Source organism: Exserohilum turcica (genome assembly GCF_000359705.1).
Source record: "Exserohilum turcica Et28A unplaced genomic scaffold SETTUscaffold_2, whole genome shotgun sequence".
NCBI lineage: Eukaryota > Fungi > Ascomycota > Dothideomycetes > Pleosporales > Pleosporaceae > Exserohilum > Exserohilum turcicum.
The window spans coordinates 3,019,799-3,032,849 of record NW_007360025.1 but is presented as its reverse complement, the minus strand read 5'-3'; the positions used below and the strand labels follow the sequence as shown (position 1 = coordinate 3,032,849).

At 55.6% G+C, this 13,051-nt stretch overlaps 3 protein-coding genes across 3 annotated transcripts; 2 read left to right on the top strand and 1 right to left on the bottom strand.

The window, feature by feature from the left end:
• Window positions 1-121: 121 nt before the first annotated feature.
• SETTUDRAFT_31627 (uncharacterized protein) lies at window positions 122-2,200 on the bottom strand (the record flags this gene model as incomplete). Its single annotated transcript, XM_008026887.1, has 1 exon — window positions 122-2,200. One exon carries the CDS (start codon window positions 2,198-2,200, stop codon window positions 122-124), a length of 2,079 nt encoding a protein of 692 aa, XP_008025078.1.
• A 3,398-nt stretch (window positions 2,201-5,598) lies between these two features.
• Window positions 5,599-8,420, top strand: SETTUDRAFT_136111 (uncharacterized protein; the record flags this gene model as incomplete). The annotated part of the gene is made up of 2 exons (XM_008027596.1): window positions 5,599-5,676; window positions 5,765-8,420. The coding sequence occupies 2 exons, from the start codon at window positions 5,602-5,604 to the stop codon at window positions 8,060-8,062; spliced, it is 2,373 nt and encodes a 790-aa protein (XP_008025787.1). The 3' UTR covers window positions 8,063-8,420.
• A 368-nt stretch (window positions 8,421-8,788) lies between these two features.
• SETTUDRAFT_89107 (uncharacterized protein) lies at window positions 8,789-11,204 on the top strand (the record flags this gene model as incomplete). The annotated part of the gene is made up of 5 exons (XM_008027595.1): window positions 8,789-9,260; window positions 9,333-10,115; window positions 10,164-10,303; window positions 10,350-10,937; window positions 10,995-11,204. The coding sequence occupies 5 exons, from the start codon at window positions 8,789-8,791 to the stop codon at window positions 11,202-11,204; spliced, it is 2,193 nt and encodes a 730-aa protein (XP_008025786.1).
• Between the last annotated feature and the right edge of the window lie 1,847 nt (window positions 11,205-13,051).

Here is a 13,051-nt window from a genome sequence, read left to right as displayed (position 1 = left end):
GAAGAAACTCTTAACTTTTTTTTGACATTCTGTCAAGAAGAAACACTGGGTCCAAACCTTAAACCTCACTCCTCAAACGCAACCCAAACAGCACCAAGCCCCCCCCCTCTCCCCCACTGTATCAACGATACCTACCCCATCCATTGCGATACTCGTTATCCGCCTCAACAGCCGCGGTGACCTGATTTTTGTACGAATGCCACAGCTCGCGAATCTGGCCCTTTGCCTCCATGGCATCCACAATCTTGTGGGCAGTCTTTTCCCTTTTCCGGTCGCTCCACGCGTCCCTCTTGACTATTTTTTCGGGCGTCAGGTGCCCCTCGGCCTTGAGGTAGTCCTTGACCCACTGGTAGAGATGGTACCGCCAGTGGTACAAGGTATGTGCGACCTGGGCGTTTGCTTTGCAGGTCGACCCGACGGGGAAGCGGTGAGACTCTGGGGGGATACGCTCGCGTTGGAAGTTATAGGTCGGCTTTTCGCCGTTAAGCAGGGCTTCCGAGTCAGACGAGAGGCCTGACGAGTCGCTGTCTGAACCCGAGTCGCTGTCTGAGTCGCTGGCGACGGGTTCGAGCGTGTCTGGATTGTAGGGTTGTCCTTGGAGGAGAAGCTCTGAGCTTGCTGTGTGGTTGGTGCGGTTACATGCTTCGCAGTGTGGTGATATGACGTCTCTTTCTGCTGCGCTGAGGTCGTTGACTATGAGATCGGGTCGCGCGCGAATGGCTCGTGTAAAGTCAGTGGTCCAGGCTGCCGACGTGTACTTTGATCCTGCCAGGCCCTTGACTTCGTCGTCTAACTTGCGAAAAGTCAACGTGTACACGTGTTTGGTCGACTCGAAACCTGGGTGAATCTTCTTCATCACCATCCACTCGACGGCGTGTCTGAAGAGATCCTTAGTCTTTGCTCGTAAGATGCTAAAACCTAACCGGATTTCGTCCAAGTCGTCGTTTGCCGAGGGCTCTCCAATGGCGTTTTCCATGTCGTCGTCAATGAACTGCTCGTCCTCCTGATCTTCTTGAAACATGTCAAATGCATTGGCGTCACGATCTGGTTCTTCCTCATCCTCGTCCTCGTCCAGGTTACTGTCCTGCTCCTCCTTGATAATCTCAAGGTCTGATTCAGAATCACTGTCTACTACGACCGCTCTTCGCCGTCCAGGTGTCGCCGACGACGGTTCACTTGTGCCAGCGCGCCGCCTTTTTAAAGCTTCAAGAGCTTCTTGCCGCTTATTCTTTGGTTTGTCGTGGGTACTCCTTAGCCTGCCACGGTCTGCGACTGGAGACGACCGCAGGAATGCAAGATCCTCCTCAAGGTCTTCTTGCTCTTCATCGTTGGCATTTTCATTTCCACCACTTTCTGAATCAGCAGCATCTGATGCAGAGCTTTCCCTGGCCGCGGTTTTTTTTGGTTTGGGCGTAGTTTGAGCCTCATCTTCATCGTCATCATCAGATGCAGGCCTCCGCCTCTTGAGTTTCCGCCTTGCACTTCGAGGTGGACTTTGGTCTTCTTCGACGGATGGAGAGCGCTCCTGTGTCGCCTTCTGCTTGGAGTTTGTGTTTGGCCGACGAAGGTCATCATCATCGCCATCGTCATCGTCTGGTGTAGAAGCTTTCTTCGCAGGCCGTCGCCGAGTGCTGTAGACCACGGGCTCTGGGGTGCTTTCCTTTTCTTTGCGCCGTTTCTTGTCCCTTTTGTCCTTCTTATCCTTCCTCTTCCTCTTCTTTTCTTCCTTCGTTTGCGATTCGTCTTGGCTTTCAATCTCCACCAGAACAGCTCGTCGCTGCCGTTTGCGCGGCACGACTTCAACTGTCGGTCCTTCTTCAGATTCCATTGGTGATACCGCACGCCGTCGCTTGCGTGACTTGGGTTGGGTTTGTACTTCCTGCTCTTCTTCCGAGCTTATAGAACCTGTCGAGTTGTCTGCCGGGCCATTAAACATGCCTCTGGGCTTGCCTAAGTGCATGCTCCTCTCTGTGTCCATGGCCAACTCATCTTCGCTGGTTGATTCTTGCTCTTTCGCCTTCGATGCCACTTTGAGCGCTCGTTTGTCTAGCTTTGATTGCTTTCGAGGAGGTCTCGACGGTGAGCCAGCTGTGGCGGCGGCGGTAGCGGCAGAGGATTTGGTCGCATGCAAAGGTTGTGAAGCAGGTGAGAAATTGATTTTTGTCTGCCGTTTGCGATCGCGAGCTTTCTTAGGCGCCATGGTGAGTCTGCCTCACCGCCTGCCCGTCTCTTACTTGATTACCCGCAGATTCTGTTTGCGCGTCGCCGTCGCGTGGAGCCTGCGCGTTGCGCAAATGTCGCGGCAATGTCGGCAAACTTCGCAACGCCTCTAGAGAAAACTAGTGACTATTTCTTATTCAAAGATGGATAGCAATTGGCCTGAGTAAGGATTAAGCGTGTGAGGCGTTGTGCTATGGTGGCGGTGGGGCGAAGACAGAAGGATTGCCAGGGTCTGGCGATTTTGGCGAGACGCGCGACCACGTGCAACAGCGTCATTGACGCAGACGTCATGACGACTTGACAGCATAGAGACAAGCCTTGGTTCATATTGGCTTTTTGGTGCAATCACTTCAGCCTTGGCTATTGCAACGTCTACTGTGTTGCAGCACATTAGATATGTCGTATCCTGACTTGGTTCGTGAAACGCTTCTTCTCTAATACAATTCTTACAACTATATCATTCAAACGCGCCTTACCTCGTTTCGCATACTGTACAGTTGCAATTCCACTAGCAACCAAAATAGCATTATTGTACAAATCCCATTTGGAATCAAAAATCCCCTTGTCGCACCAAACGCAACATGGCTCCCGATACGTTCATGCCATGGCCGATGTGTTGCGGTAGAAGGCACAGCATGTTTTCGAGAACAAGCTACAAACGAAGTGGGAACCGTTGTCTTTGCACACGGGTACACCCTTCAAGCCAAGGCGGATGGTCCCGACTAAGAAAAATAAGACTTGAGGCACGACCCCGATCACGAGAGATGGTACGTTGGACGTGACTACACCGTTTCAGGATATCGATGAGCAGCTTTCAGGCCTCAGGCCCGACGTTGGCCTGGCGGCGATGAGAGACGAACAGCGATATGGACGGAGAAATGGACACGTTGCTGAAGAGACAAGGAGTCCATCATGACGTAATGGAGTTGAGTAGACATGAGCCCCCTGTCTTGTTGAAACAAGCACTCGTGATCAACAGCAATAGGGTCTGCCAAGACTGCGACATGTCTAAGAAAAGGGTGAAGGACTATTTCCGGTCGGACATTGTCATATAATGCCCGCAATTCAGACGGCTCACTTGTTTCCGGCAGCCGGGGTGCAGACTCGGAGCGGTATTTTAACAAGATGCCCCACCCATTCAAATAGTGCAAGCCGATGAGAGACGTTGACCGGGATTGTATGTCAATAAATCGGAGATGGTGCAACGAGGGTGGGACTGCCGGATTGGACAATGTTTGGACTGGACGGGTAGGTCCGATGCAAGGGACACGTCATGATCGCTGCAGCGGCGTGAATGTGCGGCGGGTCTCGAACCTAGCACTAGTGTGTAGGTGCGGGTTGTCTCTCTCTATCTCCCCGTAGTGCCGTACGCCGGCTGTACATACGCTCTGCGGAAAGAGCTGCAGCTGCAGATTCGGATGAAACGAATCACAGCCAGCGTAGGTAATAGCCGCAACAAACCTCAAAGGGACAAGCGTGGGTCAAAATAGTCAGAAGTAGAGGTTTAATACTTCCTTGCTTCATATGTGAACCTGATCGGTGGTCGGAGCTTGTCTAATTTGTCGATGTATGCATTACTACACCTAGTAAGAGACACCCTGTTCTATTCGCCTTGGACATAATCATAGAGGATATGGCGGCTTGACCAAGTGCTGGCGTTGCTCGATAATAGTACAACAGGCCGCAAGACCGAGAGAGATGCCATGAAGGGCCGCATGGTTGGGTCGTCCGTGTAGATTAGGGCGACAATGTATCTGCTACCCAAAGTATGATGCGGCAATACTCACACATAGTGCATGCCCCACCGGAGTTGAAGCAGAATGCAAGCTAGTGTGATTCTAGTGCTTAGCTGTGCGAAGCTTCAGTCTTGGAGGCGGTAAGAGCTGACGTGATAGACGAGTTGACAGCAAGCTCCAGGTGTTTGCTGATCATGTCGCCATATCCATGGTAGCTGAAACGCCGGCGTTAGGCTCTGGCAGGCCCAGCCTTACGGGCACAATCAGAGGGGGGCGTGCATGTTTACAGTGCTGAATTGGCAGTATGCGTCACCACGGCGTGTGATGCAAAGTTCTAGACGTCCATGGCCAAGAGGCGGGCGCATCCAAGCGTTGTCGGATGTATAGAGTAAAAGGCGGACGCCGAGAGGGTCGAAAAGCTGATATGGGCGCAGATCACGTGCGTGTGTCAAGAGTCGAGGTGTGGCGTCGAGGGGGTGGACGGGCGGCCGTTGGCGAGGAGAAGGTTGACGGGAGCACGTCCGGGCGGGGCGATTGGCGTGCAAAGTCCAAACAAGAGGTGACTTGTGCTTGTGTATTAAATAGGCAGGTTGAAGCTGTCACGTTGGCCCTGTACAGGAGTCAATGTAGCCGCAGGGCTGGAGAGTTTGGACGTGTGCGGGCGTGACGGGGAAGGGGGAGGGGGGTCGCTTCCGCATCAGGACAATGTGTGATGCGTCTCAAGCGAATCACGCAATATGCATCGCCAAAACCTGTTATTAGGCGCATTCGAGAGCGCTGGCGTGGCGCGTCCATGGGCAGCAGCAGCAGCAGTGCAAGTGGCCACTGTGGCCGTGGCGCAGGATGGATGGCGGCTGGTGGGATCCGAGTCGTCTCAGGTTTTTTCGAGGGCTGCGTGCGACCGGCACATTAGGGAGTCCAGGGAGCGAGAGGCGGCCCGACTCTGTCCGATGGGTGTCGATCCAAGCCAAGGAGGGAGGTAGGGAGGGAGGAAGGAAGGAAGGGAGGCCGCTGGGACAGGGCATGCATGGCATGGCACGGGGCATTAGCTGTTAGCATATGGTCGAGGCTGGGGGCGAGCACGAGCTGCGAGCAGAGCGCGCGGAGCGGCGATGGATGGCGAGGCCGGCGCCGAGGGGGTGGATGGCGGCGGAAGTGGTGGAAGTGGTGGAGGCGGCGGAAGTGGTGGTGGATGTGGAGGAGGTGGAGGCAGAGCGCAGAGCGTGGCCAGGTCGTGCGACGTTTTGGGGCTGGGATGCTGGGATGAGGCTCGCTGCCTGCGGTGGGCCGGCCGAACCCTGCGCCGACGGGGCCAATCACGGCCAAGCTGAGACAAGCTGGAACGGCAGGTGCCACCAGGGAGCCGGCCATGTCCCTCAAGCTTCGCCCAGCCCACTCCCACTTGGCCTCGACGCTTAACCGCGACGCTCGACTCCCGAACCCTCGCTCGCCCTCAGCACCCGCCAACCTCCCACCACCACCACCACCACCACCGCACCCCCGCCATCACCGCCGTCGACTCGCACCATCTCACACGACCGCCGCGCCTCCTTTCCCAGGCCATGCCGCTCCTGTGAGCACCCATGGGACGCCCCAACCCGTCGCCAACTGCTGCTGGACCAGTATAGCCCCCCCCCGACCGAGCATGTGGGAGGCCGACGCCTGGCCTGGCGCCTCTCCGCTGCTGGACAGGCGCGCGCCCGATGCCACGATACCCTACGTAAGTCGCCTCGCCCGCCCGCTGCGCTGCTGCCCGCGGCGCCCCTCTCTGCTGCCTCCTCGCCCACGCGACTGACGCCCGCCCGCAGCACTGTCCCTCGTACAAGCTCCCAGCCCACGGAACCATTGAAATCTCGCCCGGCAACCACATCACCCTCGACGCGAGCGCCGTCTTCCGCCCACTATGCACCGACTCAGCCGGCAATCCCACCAATGCCGACGACGGCTCCGGCGGCGTCACGAGCGTCGCCGACATGCGGGACCCCTTCCACGCCTCCATCACGCCCCAGGCCTACGCGACGGGCGCCGCGACCGTCATCTCGTGGATGCTCGTCATCATGCTCATCATCACACCACGCACCTTCTTCGTTGGCAACGCCTCGGGCCGCTCAGGCCTCATGGGCCGCCGCGGCATGATCAGCGGCGCTTCCGGAGGCGGTTCCATCATCGGCGTGGGCACCCGCCCATGGCTGCAAAAGGTTGCCGCCCTGACCGTCGCCATATCGCTCACCCTCGCCACCGCAGACACCTTCAGGATTGCCAAGAGACAGTATGAGGAGGGTTTCATCGACGCCATGGAACTTCGCGACGAGGTCGTTGCCGGCATGGAGATCAAGGTTTCGCGCGTCGTATCCGACATCTTCCTGTGGCTCGCCCAAGTGCAGACGCTCATACGTCTGTTTCCGCGTCACAAAGAAAAAGTTATTATCAAATGGGTCGGATTCGCCCTCATTCTACTCGACATACTATTCAGCTGCCTCAACAGTTTCGGTCCCTACGAGAATTCACGTCGCCCCGCACATTTCGACACCGCCATCCCCGCCCTAAGTTACCTGTTTCAGCTGTCACTCAGCATGCTCTATGCCGCCTGGGTCATGTACTACGCCATTACCAAGCGACGCTATGCCTTTTACCACTCGATGATGTGGAACATGAGTGTCATCTCCCTGCTGTCCATTGTCGCCATCCTGACCCCCGTCGTCTTCTTCATTACGGATATTGCAAACTACACCATTGCCGGATGGGGAGACTACTTCCGCTGGGTGGGCGCCGCCGCTGCAAGTGTTATTGTTTGGGAGTGGGTGGAGCGAATTGAGGCTTTGGAAAGAGAGGAGAGAAAAGATGGAATTTTGGGGAGGGAAATTTACGATGGAGACGACATGCTGGACAGCTGCACATCCAGTTCCAGCTGGCCTTCGAAACTGAAAGGCCAACAATCAGACAACGAAAAACACAACAGCCGTGGCGGAGACGGAGGAGGTGGCATCAGTGTGTTCGCCTCAGCCCATGCCGCGCGGCTCAGCAGTCTCGCCCAGCGAATGGGGCGAAAGCCGGCCGATTCGGCACGAGCAGAAGCACGCAAGAAGCGTACTATTCACATTCCCGCCCCGCCTCAGGCTGTGCGGCGGTCGGCATCGGCGACACGCGGTGACCGCAGCTCGCGCTCGTACATTCGCGTGCAGACGCCACCTCCCGTACCTGTCATCGCATCGCCTGTGAGCCGGACAGACACGACTAGCGCCGACTCGACAGTGTACACAGTACGCTATCATCCGATCAGCGAAACCCCACCAATTCCCCAACCCGGCGCACCTACCCATGTGCAGCCAGAAACGCGCGAGGCGCAATCACAGCCAGAAGCACAGACACTACCGCAAGAGTCGCACCGTCAACCCAGCTACCCCGAGGATCCCGAAAAAGGCGCCGAAGTGGAGGGCGTCACGAGCCGAAGCAAATGGCAGTGGCAAGCACTAGGCAACACGTTCCGCCGAAAAGGACGCACGCCGCCGCGAGAGCTGCAGAGAGGACAGGTGATTGAGCCGCTGGGCGTGGAGGATGTTGCTGCCAACATACCGCCTCGCACCTACAACGGGCTGGCCCTGGGCGATCGCCTGGGCACCTTTGCAGCGCAGCAAAGCGAGAGGCTACGGTCCAAGAAGAAGACGAGCGCACAGGTTGAGGCGGCACTGCCGGTGACGATTATTCCGGCCCAGCCTCGCGGACAGACGTGGTCTCCAGACATTATTCGCCAGCAGCAAGAAGAAGCGCTGCAAGAAGAAGCATATGCGTTGCAGGCCGGGCGGGCAGCGACGACGGTGTCGGGAGACCAAGTGTCACGGTCGTCGCCGTTGGGCTCTGGCCGGACGACTGATTGGAGCGAAGTAGTGCACCCGTCGGCCACGCCCCAGCCGCAGCAGAAGCCGCGCATCCGCTACTCGCCTGCAGTGTCGCCGGAGCAGCAGCAAAACGGTGGCAGCATACTCGGCACGGAGATGCGACGGTCGCCGCTTGCAGCCTCGTCGTCGCCGCCACCCGCAGACGAGACGACGTCGACTGTGGACTTTAGCACGTCTCCGCAGCAGACACGGACGGACCACGACCGGTAGCGCTTCAGGCTTTGATGTTCTCTTGCATGTTTGTGATTATATTTTTCATGTTGATGGCTAGCACGTATATACCCCTCGATATTGACCGGCGCATTAGTGGCAGGACCTTGGGGACTGTGGGCAGCCATGCAGGCGCCCTGGGATTAGCATGGAACGGCGCAGTTGGCACTTTGATCAAAAAAAGGAATCTCTGGTGTTTGTTACAGGGGAACTGGATACCCGCCGGCCTTGCAAGGTCAGGCTTTTTGTTTTGTTTTTTTGTTTTGTTTTTGGGAGGAACGGCGCACGTATGGCCAAGCATGTATGTGTAGCAGTAGCAGTAGCAGTAGCAGTAGTAGTAGTAGCAGTAGTAGCAGGACGTGGTGGATAGGCAGCGAAACAGGATATATGCTCCAAACATGGTTCCGGGTTGATGTTGAGCTATTGGCGCACGTGAGGCGGGCCAGAGATAAGGCGGGCGGGCGGCGGCGGCGGTGGCTTGGGTAATGGGCGAGCTTGGGCGGGTTCCTTGCACCGCCGCATCATAGCTCCTCCATGTTATCATCGCGCGTGGGCACGCACACTCGCACACGCACACGTCTTGTCAAGCAGTGCGATCGTGCCGCCGCAGCCCCCCCCCCACCGCCCATTCATCTCCCCCCCACCGCGCGCGCGCAGCCTGACGGTAGAGAATCGCCTGCGCTCCTCGCCCAGGCCCACAGCAGCAGCACCACCACCACCAGCACCATGTCGCTCTTCGGCGACGACGACTCGCCGCAGCGCGCAAAGCAATCGTCGTCGCTCTTCGCCGACGATGCCAAGGCGGCGGGCAGGGCGGGCAACAGCTTGTTCGCAGACGACGTGGGCGACGACGACTCGCCATGGGCCTTTCCCACGCCCAAAAAGGCCGGCCGCGAAGCGCTCGTCAAGTCGCTGCTCCCCGCCGGCGACGTGCCCGACTCGTACATTGACGCCTTCGACGCCCTGCTCGACGCGGGCCACGGCCACGGCAATGGCGTCAGCATCGACGGCGTCAAGCAGCTGCTGGCCGACAGCAACATCGCCGCCCACGCCCAGGCAAAGATCCTCGACGTGGTGCTGCCCGCGGGCGGCGCCGCCGAGGTGGGCAGGAACGAGTTCAATGTTGTCTTTGCCTTGATTGGCCTGGCCCAGGAGCACGAAGACATCACGCTGGACAGCGTCGACGAGCGCAAGCCGAGTGAGTAGCTAGCCACGGCGAGACAGGCAGCCCTGGACGATGCGCGCCCGCCTACTGACCGCCTGCCACCAGATCTCCCCGTCCCCACCGTGTCGCTGCCCCCGTCGCAGTCGCCAAAGGCCCGCGACCCGGTGCCTGTGCCTGCTCCCCAGCATCCCCACGACCCCCCTCCGCCCACGCCTCCCCCCCAACGCCCGCCGCCCCAGCACACGCACACACACACGCAGCACTACCCCAACGCTGCACCCAAGCCCAGCGCGCCCATGCGCAAGCAGTCGTTTGGAGACCCCGAGGCCGATCCCTGGGGCAGCCCCGACCTCCACCGCGGCCACAGTCACGCCGCCGCCGCCGCCAACAACTATCCCAGTCCGCAGCACCAGACCAACGGCTCCAGCCTTCACGTCGCCACTCGCACAACCAGCCAGTTCACCACACACTCGACGGCCGACTCGTCAAGTCAGCAGCCCGTGCAGCCCAGCTCGTTGGGTAGCGAAGGCGGTTGGGGCGGCTACAATGGCGGCGCAAACCAGTCATTCGCCCCTCCCAGTCTAGGAGAAGGGGGCTTCGGCGCTCCAGCACGTCGAGCCGGCGGTGGCTCCAATGCCCCCCCGGAAATGGGCACGTCGATTGGGCGATTGCCCGGTGCAACGGGAAACGACGAGGTCATCACCATCACGGCCCTCTCGGAGAAAGAGGGTGTCTTCATGTTCCAGCACCGCAACTACGAAGTCGCCAGCTCGAGACGCACAACAAAGGTCGTCCGCCGGTACAGCGATTTCGTCTGGCTGCTCGACTGCTTGCACAAGCGCTACCCGTTCCGACAACTGCCACTGTTGCCCCCAAAGAGAGTTGGAAGTAAGTCTCCCCCACAACATGGCCTTGATGAGTATTGAGAGTTCTTAGTCAACGGCAACCCAATAGCCGCGGATGCTACGTTTCTCGAGAAGCGAAGAAAGGGCCTGGCACGATTCACAAATGCCCTCGTGCGGCATCCAGTGCTCAGCCAGGAGCAATTGGTCGTCATGTTCCTCACTGTGCCAACGGTATGCCTACTCGTAAAATATGCATAGTCTGTACTGACAGAAATAGGAACTCGCAGTATGGCGTAAGCAAGCAAACCTTTCGGTACAGGAAGAGTTTACCGGCAAGCCCCTTCCTCCTGACCTTGAAGATTCCCTGCCCAAGACTCTCCCCGAGCTCTTCGACACGGTCCGGTCAGGTGTACGACGCAGTGCCGAAACCTACATTACCCTCTGCAGCATGATGGAGCGCCTCTGTCGCCGAAACGAAGGCATGGCAGCTGAATATCTGCGCTTTTCCTCTGCTCTCAGCGGCCTTACCGAATCAACCCAGGATACATATGCTGCTGATACAAACGATGTCCCACTACTAAACGAAGGGCTACTTGCTACCGCCCGCCATCTCGACTCGAGCAAGCAATTGCTCGACGACGAAGCAAGAGGCTGGGAAGAAGGCGTGCTGGAAGATCTTAAGCGCCAAAGAGACACACTTGTTAGTGTGCGAGACATGTTTGATCGACGAGACAAGTATGCCAAAGACAACATTCCCCACCTGGAAAGGAGAATTGCAAACAACGAGACCAAACTCAGCAATATCCGCAACAAGCCCGACGCCAAGCCCGGCGAGGCGGAGAAGGTTGAAGAAGCTATTTTCAAGGTCAGTCTTTTTATTAGTGTAGTTTGACACACGTACATGGTTCTAACACGACACCAGGACAAGGAATCCATTGTCCAGCAACACGCGCGCGGCGTCTTCATCCGCGAATGCATCCGCGACGAGCTCCTCTTCTTCCAGAAATCTCAGTACCACATTAGTCGTCTGCACCAAGAGTGGGCGCAAGAACGTGTCAAGTACGCGGAGCTTCAGGCGGATAATTGGCGGGCGCTGAGTGAAGAGGTGGAGAGCATGCCTGGTGCAGAGTAAAGTATAGTAGTACATGATTTGTTTTGTTGTCGTTTCTGTTGCTGTTTGTTTGTTCGTTATTGTCATTGTCGTCGCTGTCATTGGGCATTGCTAAATCTCTTGTTTTCTGTTGGACCAGTATGAAGAAGATGAAGGAGAAGAAGAAACGATTCCACTTGGAGGCATGTGCGAGCAAACCACGCCCACGACGCATCCAAGTAAGTAAGTAAGTAAGGAAAGGAAAGGAAAGGAAAGTATACGAGCATGTGTAGGATGGCTTCATTGCCCCCCTCCCTTTCTCCCTCCCTCCTCTTTTTTTTGGCTCAAACTCGCCTGAAATGAGAATGATCACATGGGCTACTTACTACTCGCTAAGTACTAGCCTTAATTGTATCCCAGCATAGTTGATTGAGCGTGTTCTCTCTCTTTTTTTCTTCTTTTTTTTTCTCTTCTTGTTGTCATTGTTTCTTTTCGGTTTTCGATTTTCGGGATTTTTTTCCTCTTGATTATTAATACTGCTGCTACTGCTGCTGCTGCTGCTGCTGCTGCTCCTACTGCTATGTCTTTTTTTTTCTCTTTCTCTCACCCCTTGCTTACTATTTACATATGTACACACATACACACATATATATATATATATATATATATATATATATATAACGTACTACACCAGTGAGGCGGCCAAACCAGTGAGCCGGCCACTTTTTCTTGGCACTGCGAACACCATGTACAAACAAATAAATTACTCAACACTATAGACTAATTCTTTGTATAAGACACTTGTATTAGATTTAGAATCTTCTACTATATCTTTTTAGCACGTACGAGCGTTGTGCCTAGTCTTACTATAGTTGCCACAGCGCCGTTAACCTGGTTGGGCTGGTTCTTAACTACCACTACCACGCGCTCTCTTTGCTATCGTACGACCACCAGAAGCACTCTTAGCTACTGTTGATGCTGCTGCACCATACTCTAGTGTCCCGCTATGCTAGATCCGCTTTCGCTTTCGACCTTTGCGCTTTGTAACCTCTGCTAATTGCTCTTTAAGCTCTCGTACGCGAGCTTTAATTAGAACATTCTTATATAGCATCTCTTCTACTTCTTTAATAAGCTTTAAGAAGCTTTCTTAAGCACTTGTTAGTGATCGTATAAAGGATTCCCTTACAAGCCTTAATTGCGATCTAAATTTAAGCGGGTTACTTAGTGTTCTTCACTACTAGGGCGTTTCTAGGAGGGGTGCTAGTGATGGCGTATAAAGCTATACCTTAAGGCGATCTATAACTACCTACGCGTTTATAAGGATAAGTCCTAAAGCCTTAAAGGCCTTTTTATAGTTATTATACGTAAACACGTTAAAAAACGCGTGTTTAAAGGCTAGAAGGAAGCCTTCTTTGTTAATATAGTAAACGCGTTGGCGTGCTAAGTCTTGTACGCGTTAAGAGTACTTTAATTTTAATAGTAAGGAACACACTATATCAAGTGGCTAAAGGATGTGCGATAAGTGAGAGGGCATATAGAGCGTAAGAATCTTGTGTACAAGGCAGTATTCCTTAAAATCCTTATTAAGGTGGCTTTTGTGCCTATCTAAGATTAGCAGCTTATATAACTGTTACGAACCTGAAGGAAGGGGCACGGCGGTTAAGTTAAGAAGCATCGACGGCCAGTCGACCCAGCCATATGTAACGCGGGGGCACGTATCACGTGACCTCCTCGGTGGCGCATGCACGAGGAAGAGTCTTGGCAGACTCCTCGTACATGATCCATCGAGGAATGAACCTCGTACATAAGCCACCGAGGAATGCTCGGGCTCCTCTGACCGAGGGTTACGAGCATCACAAGTATATAGCAATAGGCATTGAGCCCTTATT